Raw genomic sequence first — 24,016 nt, 5'->3', positions numbered from 1 at the left:
ATTAAGAGTGAAGGTTCCCTTTAAAGCTGATGAGGTAAAATGAACCTCAAGCTACGTGGTCCCTTGGCAGGCACCCACGAAAAAGGAGAAAAAAATGGAGCAAGAAGTTAAGACTTCCTAAGGATAGCTAGGGAAGTTTGAATAATTCAATTGTCTTTCAACATGTTTTAGCAGATCCCGCGAAAGAACTATAGAACGTTTCTCTGGAATTTTACTAGGTCAAATAATCGGAAGGCGCGGTGGCCTCATGGTTAGTGTGCTCGACACCGGATCGAGTGGTCTGGGTTCGGGGCCTGGCCGGGGACATTGTGTTGTGTTCTTGGGCAAGGGACTTTACTCTCACGGTGCCTCTCTCCACCCAGGTGTATAAATGGGTACCGGCGTAATGCTGGGGGTAACCCTGCGATGGACTAGCATCCCATCCAGGGGGGAATATAAATACTCCTAGTCGCTTCATGCTACAGAAACCGGAGATAAGCGCCGGCCTGATGAGCCTTCTGGCTCGTAAGCAGAGACTTTACCTTAAATAATCGGAAGGGACGTTCTCAAGAATCATGAGTACGAGCTTCTACTTCGATTAATAAAGGATCAACAAAAGAATAAATGTGCTACATTTTGGGTCTGCTCCTCGATCCTTCGAAACAGGAAGGGTGCCTGCAGGTTGCAGGAGAGAAAGGCAGATGTGAATGGGGTTATTTTCTAAAGAAATTGTGTTGCTTCGTAGCTAGGGAGAGAAACACGAAACCTTAGTTCTACGAAACGAGTTGATAAAGGGAACTTAACCACCGGAACTGACGTTTCGAGCCTCAGCCCTTCGTTAGAACGAAAGAGTGATCGAGTGCGTCGACGGTCGACATGCGCGGAACGGAAACATGAAAGCAAAAGTACAATGAAAAACGGGTTAATTGACAACTAATGTGACGCATAATTCATTGACCGGTTACTTTATTTATAATATAAATAACAATTCTTCGATTATTTCAGTGTATCAGTTTATACCGCTGAAAGTGTCTGGTACATTTGTCTGCAGTCTTCCAAACTGTCTCGATTTCTTAACAAAAGTTGCTTGTCAGCTGGTAAGTTAGTAAATTTTTCAAACGGATGGACAGACGACCTGGATAAAGCTGGCTTGTAGTAATGCAAAATATCGTGGCGAATATTCTGCGAAAAAAATTAATGAAAGAATGATTAAAATAGCAAACAAATAAAGAGATTTGGTCATCGATGATGATTCAGTCCCACTCGGAAAAAATCCGGGTCCCCACGAACGGTAGTCGTACTTGGAATCTTCGGATAGTCAGTTCGGATGCTCTACCACTAAGCTACTGAAACAGAAGACTTGTGGGAGCTTGGTTAGGACCATTTTCGCAAATAAAGGAGATCGTTCAAACCCGGTATATACAACAGTTACTTGAAGGTGATATAGTTTCGACTCCTGTTCGCTGAAGCACTCGGATTTTTTCCGAGTATGCCCGAATTATTATCGATAAAAAATCACATCTCTTCATTCAACAGCGACAGTGCAGACACTCTCGCCCATGTTCAGATCCCACTCGCTAAGCAAGCTACAAATTTACCACTTGCTTGACAACAACTGCGCGAACAAAATGAACTACATGCGCGCACGAAGGCATGCAAGCACGAAGCCACGCACGCACGAATTCACGAATTCGCGGAAGCGCGGACAAACTTACGCACGCTGCGAACAAACACATGCATGCACCCACACCCACAAACGAACCCACCAGCACCCGAAGGAACAAATTAAAGAGTGGGAAACAATGCCCTGTAGGTCTGGAAAAAGTTTGTGTTTTGTCCCATTAGAAAACGAGTGAGCTTCATCGACAAATACTGTGAAATCAAGCTACCATAACTCATTTGCCTAACCTACCTCATTTTGCACCAAAAGAACTTGTTTCAAAAAAGCAATCTTCTTTTTCAGCCCACTTTCATCCTAAATGACAAAAAACAGCAGGGAGAACGGGATGAAATAACATCATAGTTCAGCTCACAGACAACGCAGTTGACTTGACTTACCGAAGGGTCGATTCTTTGGAAAACAAACGAGTTTACATGATGAACAGCGATGAGATAAAACAAAGGAGACCACAGAGGCCTGAAGGGAAAAAACAAACAATCAAATGCGAAAGAAAACTCTTATGCCGGTGCGAGGAATTGAGAGTAATCTAAAAATCAAGCTTTGTCTCCGTAACTTTGGAGGACAGACGGTTTGATATGCCTCCAAAGCCCTTCCGTTCTTCTGGAATATTCATTCTCTTTTTTGTTTCACAAAAATTGACAGGGGTATCCTGAGAACAACATTCCCCACGTCGGTTTCAAATGCACTTAAGTTCATTTGTTACTTGACCGAGTCAGCAGAAGTAGCCTTGGTAATACTGTTACAAACAAGGACTTGCCTGACTCCTTCTGTCGCCAGAGTGCGGAGATACAGCGCGAGTAAAGCCTGATTCTGTTCAACTGGATAAAGAAATTCCTCCATAGGTATGGGCAGCTGAAATGGCAAACACAACATGGATCTTACGCCGAAATCATCACAGCAGCAGTAGCTCTTATCCCGGATTGGGTGTGGCCCTAAAAAAAATCTAGGATGCCATGACATTTGGATCGTTTTAGATCGTTTCCGTCCGCGCATGTAACTTTAGTTTCCGATATGTTTGTTTGTTAAATTAGGTTCTCTAGTGCGTGGGTGTATTCAGAAAAAAAATGCATTCAGTTCAACAGCTTCACCTTGACTTGACAAAAAAAGCAAGGTGACACACCCTAACACTAACCCAGTAAAAAGGTTTTGCGCATGCGTGATGTGTTGGCCAAACAGGGTTGGTGTTATATGGTGTGTCAATTCACTTGCTTTTTTGTCTTGTTTTTCAATCTTGACTTGGTTCGTTTGTTAGATATTGTAAATGAAGGTAAAAGCAACGCAGGAGACAAAAACGCAGGGGAATCGGTATTCTTTCAAACTTCACCTGGTCTAAAGGAATTGATAATGCTCTTAGAACGCCAACATGTTCTTCCCAAACAGCCTTTCGAAATTTGATGTCGTGTCTCCGTGTTAAGGGAAGAATTAAAAAGCAGGCAAACAATGGGTCACCAAAGGAAACTGCGGAGAACTGGGCAAGCAACGAGGCGTATCTGCAACAAAAGAAGGAAAGAGAATATCAGAAAGCACAACAAGAGATAAGATGCGTGGCTTTGGGGCACTTTCGAGCCGAGGGTGGGTGGGTATTTCAGTCACCAGAACAAGACAGTCGACGTTTCGAGGCAAATCTGCTAATGCTTCGGGCCACGAGAGAAACAGGTGATCGCGCGCGTGAAAGCTGACCGCGGCAATGAGACGCGACGCGCGGGCGGGCAGCACGTAACAGAAAAACTTGTATGTTATCAAGGTGCAAGTGGTATCAATAAACACATCAACTATTTAGCGAAAAAAAAAATTATGTCATTAACTTACAAATCATAGAAAGACGTCAGACCAGGAATTGAAGAGTTGAAATCGAGCTGCTTAAGTTTCGAAGAACTTGTGTATATCCGCAAGAGAACTGATAAATAATCGTGGACTTCGCTGTTAAAAAACAAATCATTGCCTGTGAAGAGATAAACAATAAGCCGTTTTCATAATCCCACTTAATTGGGGAGAAATCGAGATTTTAACGTTCTCTCCGTCATTCTTTGCCATGAATTAGCCCCGCTATGAATACGAGATTGACAACTGTATATGTGAAAATGTACTTAGCACCAACAGGGTCGCCAATTAAAACGAAATTTGAAATTTTGGTTTTCAAAGCGCTGGGAAAACTAAAAGACTTGGAGGAAAACCAAATATTTCCCCTAAATATGGCTTCTCATTCTTGAAAAGGAACTTAGCCTTACTTGTAGAAAGCCAGTTCTTTCAGCCATCTATAACTCTATCCATTAGAATTTTCTCACAATGATTACTGTTAGCTTGGAAAGTTAGAAGCGGAAGTCACAACTAACGAAATTCCACTTCCGGTGATTTCATGTTAAAGAAAAAAATAAGGAAAGTCGATAACTCAATGCCGGGATCATTCGCTGGTTACTAGTCGTTAGTCTTAGTGTCTGAATACATGCGGTACAAAATTAAAGATTATTCAAAAACACGAGAAAAAAGCAGTTAAAAAATTCTCGGCAATTGAGTTTTCCTTACCTGTCAGAAAGACACACATAAGCCTGGCAATTCGAGATGCCATGGAAACATGACGTAAGCAGGAAGGCCGCCACTGCTCGAGCATGAGCACAAGTTTTAATGTCCTAGTTACTATGGAAACGGCAGGTTCGGAAATAGTATCAATGTCCTTGCCTTTCATTTCACTTGAAAAAGATCACAAAACACAAAATTAACAAGGTGACATTTTGAAAGCTGGACTTGTTTATTTTCTTAAAGTTATCAATGTTGTTACAATGAATAGCTTTTGATAGAGGTGAGTTCTGTAAAAACGAAACCAAAGTAGTTGTATAAGCGAACCACAACCGGTGCTCAGAATAAAATAAGCTGATCAAAACGAAAATAAAATACCTGCAGCCGGCGCAAACCGCGGGAAAACAGATACGAGCTGAATTTTGTGTCCGACTGGTTAAGAATGTGGTGCGAGTTTTTAAAGCCATGACGGAGCAAAACAAAAAATGGCTTAAAAAGAAGCAACCAGGTAGTTGGGGACTTTATAATCTACGAAAGGCGACGTCCACGAAAACACCACCTCAAATATAACTTTGCACCATCGTAAGTCTCGCCCGCGCTCCATGACCCAGGGCCAATATTTTCCTGTCCGGCCCGACCTAAACTCAGTCAATAAGCATTTTATCATATGGGCTCTTTACACTATGTATGAGCACTCAAAAGATGAAGTATGGACAAAACAAGTAACAAATTATTTGCACAGAAAATTGATCTAATACGTTATTTGCATTTGCTTTTCTGGCTGTAAGTAACTTGGATGTTAAAAAGCGACGAAATCCTCTAAAATTGCATCGCGCAGAGCAGCATGTGTTCCTAGCAGGGCCATACGGAAAAAGCCGTACGGCTCTGCTCGCGCTAATGTGTACGGCCCTCATTCGGGCAATATCCCAATAGTTTTACAACGAAAGAGTGCTCGGGAATGACGGGCTATATGATAATCTTACTTACACGCTTACTGCCTGGTTGTGTAAATCCACAACTGGAAGGAACATCCAGTCAGCTGGCTGCAGAGGTTCCGTACAGGGGGGCAAAAGAAATGATTGAACGCGACGGACATGGTGAAGAGTTAGTGATCTGACAAATCAAACTTCAATTAGACAAGATTTTCATATCCTTTACCGAATTGTTTTCCTCAGGAAACAAATTGTCCTAATTTTACTTGATATATGAATCGTACTGTTGAGGAATGCTGAAAGAACAACAACAAATAATTTAAAGTGCACCTTAACGCAGATATTTTTAATCTACGATATTGATCTCCCCACCGAAAGAAAACATATTTGACGAATCTTGCCTCAAAATTTCGCTTTTTATCTGCAAAGTTATCAAAACTAGCAGTAATAGACCGAATGCATAAATGGCGGCCAAAAAAATGTTCTTTTGTTTATGTGCTAATTAGCCTCACTAGCCTCGTTTGCATGGACAAAATACAAAAGAAAGGTTGCCTGAGAGCGAGGCTAGTGAGTCTCATTAGCACATAAACAAAAGAATACATTTTAGGCCGCGATTCATGCATTCGGTCAATTTGGACCCACGACCGTGATGTGAGAGGCAAGGATCTATTCTTTACGTCACAAATTGCTCTGCAGTACAAAATTTCTTTGAAAACAGGAATGCAAAGCAGTTTGTGACGTAAAATCGAGAATAGACCCATGCCTCTCGCATCACGGTCGTGGGTCCAAATTACCACTAGTTCTGCCAAGTGTACGTGGCATGTACGGCACAGAAAGCGCAAAATTCTGGGTAACAATGGTGACGTACATGTATGTTTGCTTGGGATGGGGAGATTTATATTAGGAACAGCAAATATTTGAGTTTTGGTGCACTATAAGAAAAGATGTCCTCAACTTAAATTGCCCCTGTGACCAAAAAATCAATTCATATTTTTCTTTGGATTTCAAAACTATGTTAACAAAACACTAAGTGACCCACGTTTTAAGCCTTGATTTCAAAAAGACACCTCTTTATTTTAACTGCAATTTTCCTATTTAATGGTCCGCCATTACTAACATTATGTTCTTGAGAGAGCTGGATCGAGGAGAAAATGACGTCAAAGGCTCACTAGTTTAAGAATGCAATACGTGTGTACGCCGCAGAATTAATATGCAGCACGGGGGTTTTGGGCTTTCAGACTTTCAAACTCACGCTTTGCATATATAATAAGCTGCGTTCACACGCTGACATTTTAAGCTAGTGAGCCTCTGACGTCACTTTTCCCTGGATCCAACCCTCTGAGGTCCAATCGGTCAGTTTTGAACGTGAGTAATGACGGACCGTGAAATCCAAAACTTACACTCAAAGTAAACGGCCTTTGGATAAAAATCAAAGCTCAAAATTTTGCCAGTCAGGTGTTAAGTAAACACACTCTCAAAATCTGAAGGAAAAAAGGAAGTGGTTTTTTTGATCACAGGGGCACTTTAAAAAGCATAGAAAGTGTGAGAGTTAAAGTCCTTGACTTTTTTTCCTCGTCACGAAAGATAGAAGATAATTTACTATTTTTAACTTTCCTAAGACGTCATTTTGAAGTGGGAAAAGGAGACACACAACATTGGCGGAAGAGTTCTTAATTTGTAAGCAATCGAAGTTTATTCTGGTTCGACTAACGCAACTGGTTCCCTCCAAAGGTCAAAAATGTGTCAGTCTCCAAGAACCAAACCCAATTCGTGCAGATCATCCGAAAAATAAAATAATGTAAAAGATCTCTCGTGAAAAGGTTGCTTCACACACCTAGAAATGTCCAAAGCACGTCCTGTGCCCTGCAAGGAACTCACAAACATGGATCTGATAGAAGGCAAGTTCTTATGCGCCTCTGCAATGAGCTCCCCTCTGGTCACCGTTGCAGTGTCATATGTACTTAGCATGGGAGGGGTGACAAGGGACATTTCTGATAGGTCCTCAGTGACATCAACGGTTGAGAGTCCTTCATTTCCGCTAAAAGAAAAAAAATGAGAAAATTACAGGAAATTTTACAATCAATTTGTTTTGTGGGAGCTGAACAAAGCATACGCACAAAAACCTTCATTGACTTACCACAAAAACTTGGAATGGAGTAAAACAGTTGAGAGCAGGTCAAAGGCGTAAAACTCATCTCCAGGGAGCATCTTGGCAAACAACAAAAGGGCAACTTCATGCAACAAAGGAATAATGTGGGCAAAGTCGGCCACATCCGTCAATTCTACCTTTAAAAGGAAAACAAATTTTGAGCTTCTTTTCATTCTACTTCTCCGAATGCGTGTATGTATTGTCCACGGGAAAACTTGGGCTCCAATGTGTTCACCGAAGAGAAGTCCTGTTTGATGGGATTAAGGCCTGGATGGGTGCCAGGTAATCTAGAAATACCCCATTATTAACCTAGTTCTCAAGACCTCTCCCAAGGGGGACTGGGAACGAGGTTGCCCCACGATGTAGGCTTGTGGGTAGTCAGGCTAATGTAGTTACCATCAACCACACTTCCAAACCCAGCAAACCTGCCTAAAACCTAGACCTTGACCATGAGATTTATACATGGGCTGTGCTTATCTCATTCTGATTTGAGGGTTTTTCTCTGGGCTTCCTCCTTTAAGTAAAGTGACTCCCACATAATAACATTTAGCTTTGGGTGCTGGCTTCCAAGATCATGCAAGGTCCATATAGCAGCTGCCTGTGGAGGAAACTTACATACTTTAGGCCTAATCTTGTTGAGCAATGAAAGCTGCACCCTTGTGATTCAGTTCCTCAACTGACAGGAGGGTGATTAGTGTGTGTAAATCATCATCATCAAAGTTGTTATCATCATCATCATCATAATCATAAACAAGATGGTGTAAAGAGAAGACCACGATTCAATTCTTACTTCATTGTATGCCAATTTCAGCAAATAATACTGCAGGTGATGTTCTTGGCGAAAGAAAAAACAAACGCCAACTTCCTGAAAAACAAAAAGGCAAAGAAATGCACACAAAAATGGAATTTAAAATGTTTACTGAAATCTGAAATTTTCTGAGAAGACCAAAACAGAATACAACAGATGCATACTAACCGATGATTTTACAACAAGCTTCAAATACTTGACGATAGCTTCCTTACACAGAACAGTTGAAAACTGGAATATGTATGACAAACAAAATACATACATTTACTAAATTCATTGATGATTTAAGAGTGACAGCAAACACAAACTCATTATTTAAGTCACATTAAGTCATTATGCTTGTACTGTAACAATAGTCAATATTATTAATTTAAAATGCATTTTACCTTCGGGGCAATTCCTTTGTGTTGTTTGGCAACTTGACAAAAAAGTTGAAACCACGAGGAAGCAAAGCCAACCAATTCTTTCACACTGACTTTTGGAGACTGTGTCCCAGGCTTCCTATGAAGCTTGAGTGACCCATAATCTGGAAGGCTAGGGATAGCCTTTCTACAAAGCTTGGGCCCTCTGGCATTATGTGACGAGCTAAGGTAGGCAATACATGTAACTTTATCATTACATTTGAATTTTTTTACATTTTGAGCTAAGGCACATGCAAAAATAACACAATTGCCAGGGGTGCAGGGATGGCACAGTGGTGAGAGCACTCATCTCCCACCTATGTGGCTCAGGTTCGATTCCCAGATTCGGCGTCACATGTGGGTTGAGTTTTTTTTGTTCTCTACTCTGCACCGAGAGGTTTTTCCTCGGGTACTCCGCTTTTCACCTCTCCTCAAAAACCAACATTTGATTTGATTTACGTTAATTGTTGATTTCAGTTTACAGTGTCTCCAATTAGTGTTCCAGTGCTAGAAGACACTTAAATAAAGACACTTAAATAATTTAAAGTTCCTTTCCTTTTTTGCCAGAGTTACTCAGCTCCTTTTTCAAAGCAAAATAGTACAAATCTTGCACTCTAACCTGATTTCCATAAAACAAGAATCCAAGACCTCTGAATTGATTAAGGGAAGAAGCACAACATTGGCCAAGTGCTCCAACTGTTGAAGAATTTCTACAGGGGAATGGAATGCCTGTGATTAAATAAAAGAAAGACAGGATGCTTAAAATAGATAAGTCTCAGAGTACCAAAAGTAAAGTCACACACAAATTCTCTTCTTTACAGATTTCCAAGGTTTTTTCCGACAACGAAGAAAGACAGGATGCTTAAAATAGATAAGTCTCAGAGTACCAAAAGTAAAGTCACACACAAATTCTCTTCTTTACAGATTTCCAAGGTTTTTTCCGACAACTGAACGAGGTTTCAAATTTGCACCCAAGAAATTGAAAGGGGAACCAAACATTTCGGGGGTACTCCCTCTTAATCAGTGGTTTGAAAGCAACTGAAAAAACCACTGATGAAGAGGGAGTACCCTCGAAACGTTTGGCTCTCCTTTAAATTTCTTGGGCGCAAATTTAAACTTTCATTTTATATTCATGCGAATTATTGCACAGCACAGTTTCTTCGAAGTTTCTTAAAGCCTCTTTGTAAATCAACGAGAACCTCTGGAACCAAACAAAGCCCAAAAACCATAACCATGTGCCCTGTTATGGATGAGTGAATCAGTCAATCAATGCAAGGAATGCTTGTTTGGCTGCAAACTATTCACATCTCTATGTGATGCATGGTAGTGCCATTATCTTTTGTCTAAGTTCTGAAATTCAAAATTCTCCATGCAATGACAGAACATGCAGATTTGAGAGGCTGCTGAGCTGACCACAATCGAAATATTGCACCTCAAAACAAATGTGAAGAGACACTCACAAAACATAACTGCTTGTAAGAAAAGATAACTTATTTTATTGTCCTCTTAAGCAAAGATTAAGATTTATTGAAAGTTACAAAGTTAACTCACCTGGTCAGGTGACAATGAATAGTATGCAGTTAAAGCAGCAACAGCCCCAGAAAGAAGGCAAAGGCTTTCAGACTAAAATCATGAGAACAGAAAAGATAGAAAACACACATGTAAGTAGTCCATAACTCACATGCAACATGACAGCTTTTTGTGAGGAAAAGTGTAGAGGAGATAATTTCCTGCCCCACTTCAACTCAACACATACCTGAATTTCAAACTTATTACACTCCAAGATCTCCTTACTCCACTTGGTGACACATTCACCAATCAGAGGCAGGAATCCAGTCACATGACTCCAGTTGAGAAGCAGTGAGGCCAGTGCTACGTTCCTGTTATCCTCCTCTTGTTCAGAGACATTTATTTGAGACTTTTGGTCAGTACCTGTTCCAGCAGCATAAATGACAGCTTCTACGAGGCCAAACATTGCCGAGGCACAAGAGAGCTCTGATCTTTCTTCTGGTGTCTTTGCAAAAATTGACAGAGACTGAATGGCTTGCATGTGTTCAATGAAAAATGAATACAACTCCCTATGAGAAGATAAATTTTGATCAGCCAACAAAGAAAATAGCTTCATTATAAAGACAAATACTATTCAACGAAACACTGAAACAGCGAAATGAAGCACGAAAACAACATGTATGAAACCCACCATACATTGAATACTAACTGACAAAGGTTGGATTTGAGATTAAATATCATTTTAGGCCTTATTACAGGTCGGCCTAAAATGTTATTGCTCCTAATCTCAGTCTTAATCTGAATCCTAATCTTTATCTTAATGAATTAGGAGCAGTAACGTCTTCGGCCTAATTAGGCCTAAAACAATATTTAATCTCAAATTCAACCTTTGTTGGTTAGTATTCAATGAATGGTGGGGTCACACATAGTGTTTTGGTGTTTTGGTGCTTTGTTTCGCTGTTTCGTGGCTAAGTAATGCCCTAATTATAATGCTATCTACAAAAAATTTCATCCCTTGAAAAGCACCATCCATTGCCATCTCCAAACAAGGCCCAGATTCCAAATTTCAGTCCTTTAATCTCCTATAACTAATAAGGAATAGATTCTAATCTGACTTTTTGCATAGTCAAGAAGGAAAGAAAGAAAGAAAGAAAGGAACAAGTCTCCCAGCGCTGGAACATTAAATGGGGACACTGCAAACTGAAATTGACAAATAAATTTTTTAATGCAAATCAAATAAATAAATCAAACGTTGGTTTTTGAGGAGAGGAGGAAAAAACCTCTCGGAGCAGTCACTGAAAATAGGGAACCAACAAACACCAAGTTTGGAAAATAAAACCGGGCCACATTGGTGGGATACAAGTGCTCTCACATCTGCACCAGATCAGCACCCTTCTAGGGTAATTAGCCAAAGGTAGTTTTGCCAAGATGAGAAATAATAGGCTTGTTTTTCCTGTTGTTGGGCAAAGACCCCTATTCCCCATGGTTACTGACTCAGGGCTACTCCAAAAAGAACCTAAGTGCCCTAACAGGAGTTAGTTTGGTCGCTCTAACACCGAGCTATGGAAGGTACATGGGAGCTACAGCCATTAACCTACAGGTGAATGCAACCACAGAAAAATGCTTTTGACACCAGTAGCACAGGTTTCATTCTTGCTTCTTACCTAACAGCATCACAACCCAGTCCATACAAAACACAAACTCTCCACGATCTCAAGCTTTCCACATATAACAAAAACGCCTCTTCTGTGGACAGCTGCATGTTCCTTGGAGTAAGAGCTGTGTATCGCAAAATTCTATCAAGTAATTTGTACTTTGATATCTGAAAATATAAAATCTCCATCTCAGTTCAAACATACTGTAAGCCCCGTCTGCTAGCTCTATTTGAAGTTAACATTACAAAAATTAATGATAAAATGCCATTTAATCTTTTTCATGAGCTGTTCAACTTTATTTAAATTTGGGTTGACTCAACCTAACTGTTACAGTACTTTGCCCACCTAACAAATTTACTTAGACCAATATTAATATTTAGGAGTCAGTTCTGTTGTAGTTTAAATAGCTTTCGAGATATTTTTTTTCAAAATATAACTTTGGCATATGAATCAAAGCCAATCTTTAGCTTAGCAATAGCAAAAAAATTCCTAGCTACATTAAATAGGAAGTATAAAGGAAAAGGAAAGGAAAGGAACTTTATTTAAGTATCTAATCTTCTAGCACAGGAGAACTAATTGGGGAGATTGCAAATTGAAATTAACAAATCAATGCAAATCAAATCAAAATTTGGCTTTTGAAGAGAGGGGAAAACCGGAGTACCCGAAGAAAACCTCTTGGTGCAGAATAGATAACCAACAAACTAAACCCACATATGACGCCGAGTCTGGGAATCTAACCCGGGCCACATTGAAGGGAGGCGAGTGCTCTCACCAATGCGCCATTCCTGCACCCGTTCTTCACAAAATTGTTGACAAGTTTAAGTTAATGGGTTTGACTTCAGAAATGTATGGCATCTGAACAAACTTCCGCACTAACCAAAGTAGCAGCCACATGTCTTCCTGCACAGCATAAACTCCTAACAAGTTGCATTGCTGTGCTTACTGGATGCCCACGTACCGGTCCTGTTTGATCTACCATTTTCCAGGACAAAGGAAGAAAGTTCTCAAAAATGGTTTGTACAAGCCTTGGACACTTGAGAACTTCACTTGCAACTTGTGTTGAATGTTGAGATATTCTTGTCAAAACACCAAGGATATCGCAAACAGTGGGTGTTGCAGGGCTGCAGACTTCAAGGATGTATCTCAATCTTGGTAAAATGTTCATCTGGATCAGGCCCTGTTTGAGGACAAAATTTGTTTCTCATTGACTGGAACCAAAATTATTATTATTATTATGATGATGATGATGATGATGATGATGTAGAATTAAGCACATGGTTTTTCCCTAGGGAGAAATATCCAGTTAAGTCTCATCGACAGACCTCAGACTTCCAGCACTTTTCTGAGGATATGTGCCGATCCGAGGAGTGCCGACTTAAGTACGCCTTGAGAACGTGATAAACCCGCTTTAGAGAAAAAGAAAAAGTAGTTTGAAGCACCGATCATGTTAACCTTAAACAATGAAACACCATGAAAACCTTAGTAGAGACCTGGACTAAATTGTTGGAGTCACCACCAACTCCAATGTAAAAATGAAATCAATAATAATTATTATTTCATTGATGCAGACATGTGTGGAAAGTCAGCACAAAAATCCTGAATCCTACTTTGACAGCATCTTGTTTTAGTATCTCAGCATCTGTTAATCCTTTTTCTTCTTCCTTGTCCTCATTGTTCTGTGGATCTTCTTTCTTTTCGTTCGTAGGTCTGAGAGCTGGTACTTCATGCCCTCGTGGAAAGCTGAACAACTGATCAGCTGACTCCTACAGCGAAAAATAATAAAATTATTTAATAATAATCATGTGAACTCCTCCCAGCATTTTATAAAAATAGTTTTAATAGTAAACCAGGAAACACTGTCAAAGAAAAGCTCTGGTCACTCATTGCACTAAAGAATTAACAAGAACGTACACCAATCGCAGCTCCTCAAAATAAACCAACCATGGCATATCGTCTTGTTTCGTACAGGGTAGGTGACATGTGACCAATCAACCTCATTGCTGGAAGACTAACAGTTGGCAGTCAAAACATTGTGATCCACATTTTAAAAACTCTTAATTATCATATCTACACGTACTATAGCTACCTTGTCACTTGGAATAATAAGGGCTGCAGCCAATCCTTGTACAGCGACTGCCACTACAGCTTCTGAGGCATCGTCCAAAGCCCATCGTAATAGAAAAAGAACCCCTGCATCAAGAAGCACTGATAATAAATTGTCACTGAGATGGCCTTCAAAATTACCCAGCTGATCCTAAACAAAACAAAATGATGCATTTTATTATCAGAAAGGGTTGTTCAGGTATCCTCTCAAGATCCACTAATTTTATAATTTAAAAGATCATTATAATTCTTATTATAAAGAATTATTATTATTATTATTATTATTATTATTGTTATTATTATTAATGAAATATGAAGGTAATTAAGGTCAGCATTACTGTATATGCAATTCACCAAAACCACCTTTCCATTTGCTAAGAAAAATAGAAATGATAGAATTATTAAATGATGTAAATTCATTTCTCTTTTAAAAAATTATAATTCAAGATGAAAATCAAGAAACAATTCAGTGGAGTGACAGCTTCGAACCAGTACTTTCTGTTCAGTCTGAACACAGTACCATAAAATATCTTCTGAACTAACAAAGCCAGCTGCCAAATTGAAAGTTCTTGTTATTATATCTAACCATTTTAGAACTACCTGTTTGATTATCCTGGCCAAGACTTGCAGAGCAAAGACTCGCTGCTGTAAAAAACTGCTTCTTGCTAACACAAACAATTCCTCCAAACTGTAACCAGCTGCACTTGGATCATGTCCATGGTGATGGAGACCAATGTATTCTGGAATGCTATCAATCTTAGAGAGTAGATTTCCATCGAAGTCAAAGCGAGCTTGATCACCCTGCTGTTTTAGAAAACAAGATACCAATGTTGTAATTATAAGATGGGCAAAACGTCAGGCTTTTAAAGAAGCATTTCAAGGAACAAGCATACCTAGTCCCATACATTCCAGTCATCTACCTACCTTATTTTGAAGTGCACTAAAACTCCAACTTCACTCTCCAATCATAGAAAAAAGAATTTTATGTGTTTGACTTTTTGTGTGCACTACCAATTACTCAAATTTAGCACAAAGTTGTGGAAATTATAGCAAATGTGATCTTATTATTATCTGCAAAGTGTTAGTCAAGGTATCATCTCATGATGAACTACAAATGACTGATATGTCAGCCAACACAAGACCAACACATTACTAACATGTCAGTCAACAGAACCACCTCTTCCTTATTGTTGTCCTCAGCAGACAAACACACCTACCGGTAACTATGAACAATTTTAAAAAAAATTGACTCAGTTTATACACATGCACTTACAGAAATAATTATTAATGTGCAAGTTTTGAATTTAAGCTAAGTTCACCTCACTGTCCACAGCACTGGGAACTGGACAGTCTTTCATCCATTCCAGTTTCTCTGTTTCAACAGTATCCATGTGAAGCCATTGACGGGATACTCTCAGATCTCCAATCGTCATACAGTCAGCTGACTGTTCATGTTGTTCATTAGCTGTAATGATACCTTGTTGATTTTCCTGTGGTATCATTTGGAGGTTATCACTAAAATGTACATGTTTGCCTGAATGACTTGATTCTCCTGCTGCGCAGCTTGCATTTTCAATATTTTTATCCTCACGTTCATCAACAGTTGTATCAGCATGCATTAGCTCGCTTTTACAATTATTATTCTTGTGTCTTGATGTTAGGAAGGCTATAAGACTTGGATCTAATAGAAACAAAAACAGATAAGAATCACTGAACAAAATAAGTAGAAAACCAACAGTTTAATTAAAAAAACAAAATGATCCTACTCACATAAAACATCCCCATGTAATGGTTAAAACTTCTGTACATCTCATGCAATCTCATAATCAAGTCAAGCTTCACTTGATTTCATATCCGCAGTTCATATATGATCCATTTCATAAATCATTTCATCGTTCATTCATTCCTCACGGGAACATTAGAACCCACAAATGACCAGCTCCCAAAGTCAGTGGCTTCATAGCTCAGTTGGTTAGAGCGTCGCACCGGTATCGGGAGGTCACGGGTTCAAACCCCGTTGAAGTCCTGAATTTTTCAGTATTCTTCATGCAATTGCAAAAATTGCATTCATAACTGCAAGAATCATAGCTTCACTTAATAGTAGGCACCGTCCTTAATAATGAAGATGATCTCAATAACCTATTAAAAAATAGTCATCTTTGAAAGGTAAAAAGATTTCAACCATCTCCTCACCAAGTGTGGACTTTATCCTTGCTTGCTCCTCTAGAACTTCATCTTCAGTCATGGATTCCAACTTTGCCATATTTTCAGTGTGGATTTTTTCCACAGCTTGATTTAAATCCCCTCTTTCACCTGCACATCCCACTAACCCTTCCCCAGAAATCAGTGATGATCTGAAAAAAATAGCTGTGCCGTTGGAAACTTCCTTGACATCTTTGCTCGCCTCCCTTAATGTCTGCAAGCTCTTTGTTAGTTGAGCTGGGACGCCAAATGAAACACTTCCAGATACAGCAAATTGTTGTGCAAATAAACTCTTTTTACTTTCTGAACTGTTTTCTTTTAATGTGGATGTCTTCTGCTGGAAGGACAAAAACAAGAAGTCTTTCTGTAGACTACTACTGTTTTCTTTTTTTTTAAAATGTTTTTCATCTTCAGGAATTGTGTGGTGGCATCATCAGTTTTTCCCCCTCCAGCGCAGGATCTCTCAAAAAATACTTGCGCATTAGCAGTAATGCTAGCTTTGTCAAACGTTTTCTCTGCAGAATCACTGATTACCTTCTCAACAAAATGTGCATGAATTTCTTTCTTTAGAGGTTGCAAAAAGTAGTTTGCCTTGATTTATTTCTCAAAATCTACAATGACAATCCAAGCTCAAATTTAGGTAATCACACATTGATGATTTATAAATTTAAATTATGGAAAACAACTTGTGATTGAAGCTTGTTGACTTATCAAAACAAGGAAAACACTCCTCAACGATACTTCTTACATATATAGATCAATATTTATCACATCAAGTAAGACAATATTACTTTAATTAGTTAACTTGACATCACAAGGAAACTAAAAAATTGAAAGAACACAGTGTACCTTGTTTCCAACATCTTCTCTATGAAGAGCTACTGGAAACCCTTTCTGAGATACTCTTGGGGCCATTACATGCCTAGACTGGATGTCTCTCTCCTAAAACATAAGAAAACAGTGGTTTGCCTGGCCTTTCTTTATAATAATACAATAACTATTCTCACACGCAACTGAGAGCCAAGCGTGCAGCCTGACCTTTATTAACACAACCAAAACGTAATGAATACATCATTTACAGACCTTATTGAAAAAATCATGAACACTATTTAACAAACTGACTGGAATGTGAATGCAGAGTTCCTCGTGTGTGGAAACTTGCTGATGTGCCACCTCTACCCAAGGTCCCTACGATCTCTGACTTTATTAAAGATCTAAGGCCAATTTCCCTGACGTCCACTCTGTCAAAGGTTGCTGAAGGCATCGTCATCGAAAAGGAATTGAAACCAACAATATTGTCATCTATTGACCCTGGTCAATTTGGTTTCATCCCAGGATCTTCAACCACCTTTGCTCTTATATCGATGCTCCACCACTGGCTGGGTGCTACTGACGGGAATGGCTCAACTGTTAGAACTGTTCTCCTAGACTATAGGAAAGCATTTGATTTGGTAGATCACCATTTGTTGATAGCCAAATTGTTCAGCCTTGGGGTTAAGCCAACTACCGTCAATTGGATCATTGACTTCCTAAGGAATAGGCAACAAAGGGTCAAACTTAACAACAACTGCTATTCCAGCTGGCTGAATGTTCCTGCCGGAGTTCCTCAAGGCACGCGTTTAGGCCCTTGGCTGTTTTTGGTAATGATTAACGACCTAAAGTTACCGGGGGAGTCGTTCTCCATGTGGAAGTTTGCAGACGACACGACTGTTTCGGAGGTGGTGCCAAGTTCTGGGGAAAGTTCTTTACAGGAAGCTGTCAATCACATTTCCAGCTGGTCTCACAGTAATCTCTTCCAATTAAACCCGACCAAGTGCAAAGAGTTAGTTGTTTGTTTTAAGAAAACGCCACCATCCTATGGCCCGATTAAGATATACGGCGTGCAGTTTGAGAGGGTATCTTCTGCTAAAGTCCTAGGGGTTACGATCAGTAATGACTTGAAATGGAACGATCACGTGGATACTATCACCTCAAAAGCCGCACGTCGATTGTATCTTTTGAGTCAGCTAAAGAGAGCCGGCATAAGTCCCGATGACCTGTTAGCTTTTTATTATAGTGTCATTAGATCAGTCCTAGAATTCTCATGTCAGCTATTCCATCGTAGTCTCCCGAAATATTTGTCTGATGACATCGAACGTATTCAGAGGCGCGCCATGAGAATAATCTTTCCTAGTTTATCGTACTGTGAGGCGATGGATAAGGCCGGAATTCCAACACTTTCAGAGAGACGTGAGTCATTATCTATTAAATTATTTGAAGATATTGTAGGTAATGAACACCACAAACTGGCTAACCTGCTACCTCCTATGGCCAGTTCCCACGCTCGGCGTTTGAGAAATAAGAGACGTTTTAATACTCCAGTTTGTCGCACCGATCGCTTTATGAACTCTTTTATTATTAGCCACGCGATGTAAATAATCTTTAAATACAATGGTAAATAGCCATTTTTATTGTAATTTTTATATTGTACGTAATTCAGTCCTACGACTGCAATGTATGATGTTTTTCAATAAACGAGTTTATTACTACTACTACTACTACATCCTAAAAATCCTACAAAGTTGCACTCAAAAGACTCATGAGGGGTGGGTAGGAGAGGCAATGGCATACAGCAAAAAACAAACTGAACCACAAACAAACCACGTGACCTAAAGACCCCCACACACTGGACCTTATTCTCCCAGCTGTGTGTGAGAAAAGCATTTTCCGCTTTATCCGTTCCTCGGCCAGCAGAAAAACTCACTTATAAAAATGTGAAGTATGGATTTGCCATATTCAACATCAAATAATTATGTAGTGGTATATTCATTATTAAATTTTCAAACTTCTGATGTTGTATTTCTCACATTCTTACTTGTCAGCTCACATAGTTTATAATCATCTCCCTGGATATTTACCATGTCACTTCCAGCAAACAATAATTGAATAATAAATTGTTACACTGTACATAATTTATTTGTGAGGTGTCCCTCAAGTTAAACAGCCAAAACCACGTCACCTGATACAAACTGACAAAAAACTGTCAGTATTTAAGGTGGCTAAACGACTTTCAAAAGACTGTCTTGTTAGAAAGATTGATTATATTGGAAGGATGGCACAGTCGGTTAGTGCGCAGCCTTGGTGCAAGAGGTCCTGAGTTTGATTCCCGGATCTCGCATCCTTGTTTCGACTCCTTTCCTTTCCGTGTAGCTAGTAGCTTTAAATACCCGTAAAACGGGGCACTGATGGTGAGGGGGGAGTAAAATGAGCGCACCATCGACCTCAGGTTTGTCAGTTTAATTACTGTTACAAGTTATCAACATTAAATAAGGTCTACTCTACTTTACTTTACTTTACTTTACTTTACTATTTACCTACCCATTGAATTAAATTCCACCCTTGAATAACCTGTCAGGTACAGCCAAATACATAGGGCACCACCCAATCTTACCTTAATTTGCGAAAGCACTGAAGTCATGTGTCGATCATGAACTGTGAACAACAAATTTGTTAATGAACGACATGATACATGAAATGACTAATAGAAATTATTTAACTGTGCATCTGGAATCAAGTGAAGCTATGATCCTTGCAGTAATAATGCAATTTTAACAATTGCATAAAGAAGCCTGAAAATTTCAGGACAGCAATGGGGTTTGAACCCATGACCTCGCGATAGTGGTGCAATGCTCTAACCAACTGAGCTATGAAGCCAATGATGTTGGGAGCTCGTCATTTGAGGGTCCAAATAATCCTGTGATGAATGAACCAATGAACAAAATGATAATTATATGAAATGAATCAACATCAGTGGCTTGAGACATCAATGGCTTCATAGCTCAAGTGTTTAGAGCATTGCACCGGCATCCGGAGGTCAGTTGAAGTCCTGAATAAAATTGTTCAGGCTTCTCTTATTTTTACAGTTTGAATTCCCACCAGGCATCAAGCCCTTTACAGTCAGTACTTAGAAATTTTCAGTCCAGACTTCACTTCAGATACCATGCACGTTGTTAACTTTGCAAAGCTTTAACAAAAACCAAAATTAGTCTTTTTTCTTGAGGAATTTCTATCTCAACTCACAATGGAATTGAAATTATTTTTTATGAATGGTTCTCAATAGGGACCTTAAGATCTACGACGGCAACATCGACGAAAACGTCACCTCAAAATAGAACTTTGCTCTAGTAAAAGTAATTCGCGATTATTCCATCTCGTTCACGTCGTACAATGTGGGCGAAGTAGTCCTAAAAATAAATTGGTACGAGCAGTTTCAGACTGAAGATAGAGAATGAAAGATTCTCTGTTGCATGCTCACATTGTCGTCAAAACCTAAAATTTAGTGATTTCCTGTCGTCGTCACGCAGAGAACCGCAAAAATATGAGCTAAAATCTGTGCCGCACCTGCAGCACGATTATTTATGCTCTTTTAACCAATGATATCATTGTTTTCATAGATCTTAAGCTCCCTAATGAGAAGTAACAATGCCACTTTCAGAAAGACTCCTCTTTAGCACTGAGTACAAACATACAGATTAAGAGGAAAGATCTAGCCATTATTTCAGGCATGCCACCACATCATGCACATAAGCCCTGCTACACTATAGGCCACATTGCCATGTAACCATTTTTCTCCCTCACACTGAGATTTTACTGCAGAGAGCATGAGGTAATTTTTATCACCACCCAGGGACCCCTTGGCTAGAAATGGGCTCATAGCCTCTGCATTTGTTCAAAGGTGCCCTGGCAAATTTAAAACAAGATTTTACTAGTAATGTTAATGAATTACAAAACAAACCACTTACTGTCCAGTAGATCTGCACAATCCATATGCTCTTCGTGGTCTTGTTCATTTTTCTGTAGAAAGAAAGCAAGATTGGTGAATGTCATGAATTATGTGCAAAGGTACCCCTTTTACATGACTTGTATAAACAAAGCTCCGTATATCAAAAATATATGGTGTTGTGTAGGGAGTGCAACGCAAAATCGCTTTTACCAGTTGTGAGATGTTTTAAGTGTTCTCCCTTTGCCAACACGCTCTGACGGAGGGTGTATGCTTGAAATGTCAACACACAAATCTTTCATGCTGAGGTTACTTTGTAAACCTTTATAACTCATGAACTGATTCATGAGGCAAATCACGAAAAAATATTGCTATTCATGTGACTACTACGCAAACCACTTTGAAAATCAAAGACTATTCTAAAGAAGAGAGGCAGACCTCTCAACCCCAAAAGACCAAAATCCTTTAGATTTCGGAAAAACCTGGAGATTTATCGCAATTTTGAAAAAGATGACGAAACGTATCAACAATCCTGTTCAAAACTGCTGGGGTAATTCCTGCTTTTCCCCCTCCCCACATTACAATGTTGATTTTTCACTGGCTCCAAAATCAAGATTAGTTAATTGATTGCTTGCATGTTTCAACATTGCCTGGGGGGAAGGGGGATGCCAAAAAGGCATGAAAGAAGAACACACGGTGCTCATATAACGATGGAAGCATGTACAGTAAATTCTCTACTTTTTGCCCAAAATTTGACAAGTTTCCGAAAGTCTTTTGACCCGAATTGTAGTTGCAACAAACTGGTAACGATAACCTTATTTGGTCTTCTTCATATCATTGTGAGGTTTGTCTCTTGTCAACCATTCAATCAAATAATTAATTGCCTTAGAACTGTGGATCCCTACAGAAAATCAAGGCAGAAATCAAAATATTCAAGGAAAGTGTATTCCATCAGCTTGTGAATCTGTTTTGTGCCTCACTGTGAGACCATGAGATTGCCCTAAAAACCGTAAGGTCTGAAGAGGAACACTGTAGTTGTTAAAACCTACATTTTGGTGTCTTTCTTTAAACTTTGACTTCTTTTTGGGTGGAAACCCATGATTTGATGACGTTGATGGCTGAACCCTTGGAAGACCTAGACAAAAAATGAAAACAAGATATATTATTCTTCGCCACTGTCAAATGAATTCTTACTCACTCGATTTTCTGCTGCATACAATGTAGTTCACAAATATCATCATTTAATTATTATGTTGACATGACATTATTTTGTAACGTCAATATTGGAAATATAATGTTGAGCCAGTGCAAATATAACTTCACTTAAATTTGACTTAAATGTTTGAAATCAACATTATTATGCCACCGCTGACACAATTCAAAGCCTGCAAAAATTTGATGCATATAAATTAAGTGTGCTGTTACTTCAGCCATCTTAATAGCAGCCCTCTCACTTTTCCCCAATAAGATGAGACCTTGAAAGTTCAAAGAGACTGAATCCTTTAATAGCTTGGTTCAATTATTCACACTTCATGATATTGTACAGATTTGAATTGTGACCATTTAGGATTGAAGTATTGTGAAATGAAGATTAAAATACTGACAATGGGGAGAGTGTGTAATGGTAAGGGGAGCATACATACTGAAGCTTTCGAGGTGACCATCAATATTGTTATTATGAATACGCACAATTATTGACCGAATGCAAAAATGGCAGCCAACAAATTATTCTTTTGTCTTTGTGTTAATTATCCTGACTAGCCTCAGGCTTGTTAACACGCAAAATTTTGATAGAATTTTGGCTGTAAAATGAGGCTACTCAGACTAATTTTCACGAAGACAAAACTGAAAAGAACAATAATTATTACTCTATTGGCTGGCATTTTTGTATTTGGTCAACAGGGTCCCTGTATGTATAATGTACATGTACATTATTGACAAGGTAAAGGGTTGTTTATAGAGGATTATTAGCAATCAGACCATTACTATAATTATATGATTTGTATAGGGAAGATATCTGTTTGCAAACATTGCTTTTGTTATGTTATTCAAATTTGCCAACTACAGGAACAAAAGAACCTTTGTTTTGTCAGCCAATGAGGCTCTGGTTGGCACATTAATGACAATCGGTGACGTCAACTAAATCTTCCCTATACAGTAAGCTGTGGAATAACCTCCCAAATAATATAAGAATAATAATTCCTTCCTGGAATGGTTTCAAGACCAAGCTACTTCAACTAACTCTCTTCCCCAGAATCAAATGTACATGTCATGTTTGTAATTAATCGTGTACATATTCTTGAATTGTATGTAGCATAATTATGATATAGCTTATTTTCCTGTTCCGTATTACTTTTCATTTTGTTAATAGATACTTATCATTTTATCCGTCTTTTTTTAGCATCTAGTTTAACGCATACCCCTTCAAACGAGCTTTGCTCACTTTGTGAAAAGTGTCTAGATAAACTTCTACAACCGTTTTCCTCGGAATGAATTCAGCGAATTGCTCACCCTCTAGGGTAACAACGTCTCTTTCATCAGCTGAAAGAATGCGCTTGTCTCCTGCAGACTGGGACACTGTTTGGTCCTCTCTGCTTGCGCGGACAACGGTTGCTGAAGGATTCAAACGACCCGCAAGAAACTCTTCTTGCGAACGTAGCAAATTTTCTTCTGTGTCTTCAACACCTGGTCTAGAAAACATCCTGATCTAGCCACAATAAACTATTGCTCATCGGTGTCGGTGCTAGTTAGAAATCTTCCAGGCGAATGGCTTGGTAACCTCACCAGAATTCGAGCGCGAGTAAGATTGGCGCTTGCGAACCATCCAGCCCTCACCCCAAGAAGTTCACCCCTCCTATAGTCGTACTTTAATTTTCTGTCGATGGTATAGGCCTTTACCTCAATGGTGGAGAGGTTCCTGTCAGTATCGTATACGAATACGAAAGCATTAAAATGCCACTTGTCTGTTAGACAGTTTTTGATGAAGTGCCACTTCCATGTGCGGTCGAGTGATTTCTCTTAAATTTTTCTGTCAAGAATTTAACCTACTATTCTGCGTTCAAAAATCATTTTATACTTGCCAAAAGTGAGTGTAACTAAAGAATAACTCTGGAAAAGTCTAGAAAGGTCTAGAAAGTTCTAGAGAGATCTCGAACCATCCAGTTTGTTCGCAGAGTGAGCGTGACGCGGTACGTAAGCGTCCAAATTTAGAACAGAGCAAACAGGGCGCGAAAAAGAAACTAACTTCAACCAATCACAAACAAGATCATTGTTCAAAGAGCCAATCATATCGTACAGTTTCGACATTTTCTAGAAAGTTCTAGA

General features: G+C 39.2%; 1 protein-coding gene across 5 annotated transcripts; it reads right to left on the bottom strand.

Moving 5' to 3' along the window:
- Window positions 1-928: 928 nt before the first annotated feature.
- Window positions 929-23,905, bottom strand: LOC137978529 (RNA polymerase II-associated protein 1-like). 5 transcript variants are annotated; one of them, XM_068825501.1, is made up of 28 exons: window positions 23,591-23,905; window positions 21,742-21,827; window positions 20,715-20,766; window positions 19,364-19,404; window positions 16,783-16,875; window positions 15,925-16,270; window positions 15,051-15,412; window positions 14,332-14,535; window positions 13,715-13,882; window positions 13,236-13,391; window positions 12,506-12,805; window positions 11,638-11,795; window positions 10,221-10,542; window positions 10,016-10,087; window positions 9,084-9,193; window positions 8,450-8,648; window positions 8,232-8,294; window positions 8,046-8,120; window positions 7,244-7,392; window positions 6,941-7,144; window positions 5,162-5,287; window positions 4,184-4,347; window positions 3,470-3,602; window positions 2,985-3,150; window positions 2,418-2,512; window positions 2,038-2,116; window positions 1,892-1,954; window positions 929-1,161 (listed from the first exon to the last, which is right to left on the bottom strand). In XM_068825501.1, the coding sequence occupies exons 3-28, from the start codon at window positions 20,737-20,739 to the stop codon at window positions 994-996; spliced, it is 4,041 nt and encodes a 1,346-aa protein (XP_068681602.1). In that variant the 5' UTR covers window positions 20,740-20,766; window positions 21,742-21,827; window positions 23,591-23,905; the 3' UTR covers window positions 929-993. The 5 variants fall into 5 exon arrangements, with proteins under 5 accessions (XP_068681602.1, XP_068681600.1, XP_068681601.1 ...); XM_068825499.1 differs by lacking the exon at window positions 23,591-23,905 and adding an exon at window positions 23,204-23,569; XM_068825500.1 differs by lacking the exon at window positions 23,591-23,905 and adding an exon at window positions 23,204-23,569 and having other exon boundaries at window positions 15,925-16,267.
- Window positions 23,906-24,016: the final 111 nt, after the last annotated feature.

Source organism: Montipora foliosa, chromosome 12 (assembly GCF_036669935.1).
Source record: "Montipora foliosa isolate CH-2021 chromosome 12, ASM3666993v2, whole genome shotgun sequence".
Taxonomy (NCBI): domain Eukaryota; kingdom Metazoa; phylum Cnidaria; class Anthozoa; order Scleractinia; family Acroporidae; genus Montipora; species Montipora foliosa.
This window is presented reverse-complemented; position numbering and strand designations above follow the sequence as displayed.

Coding starts and splice junctions, on each gene's coding strand:
- LOC137978529 (XM_068825499.1), bottom strand. CDS start 23,393: ATGTTTTCTAGACCAGGTGTTGAAGACACAGAAGAAAATTTGCTACGT. Junction 12,806..13,235: donor TAAAACAAGATGCTGTCAAA/GTAGGATTCAGG, acceptor GTCCTCAAACAG/GGCCTGATCCAGATGAACAT. Junction 9,194..10,015: donor ATTCATTGTCACCTGACCAG/GTGAGTTAACTT, acceptor ATTTAATCACAG/GCATTCCATTCCCCTGTAGA.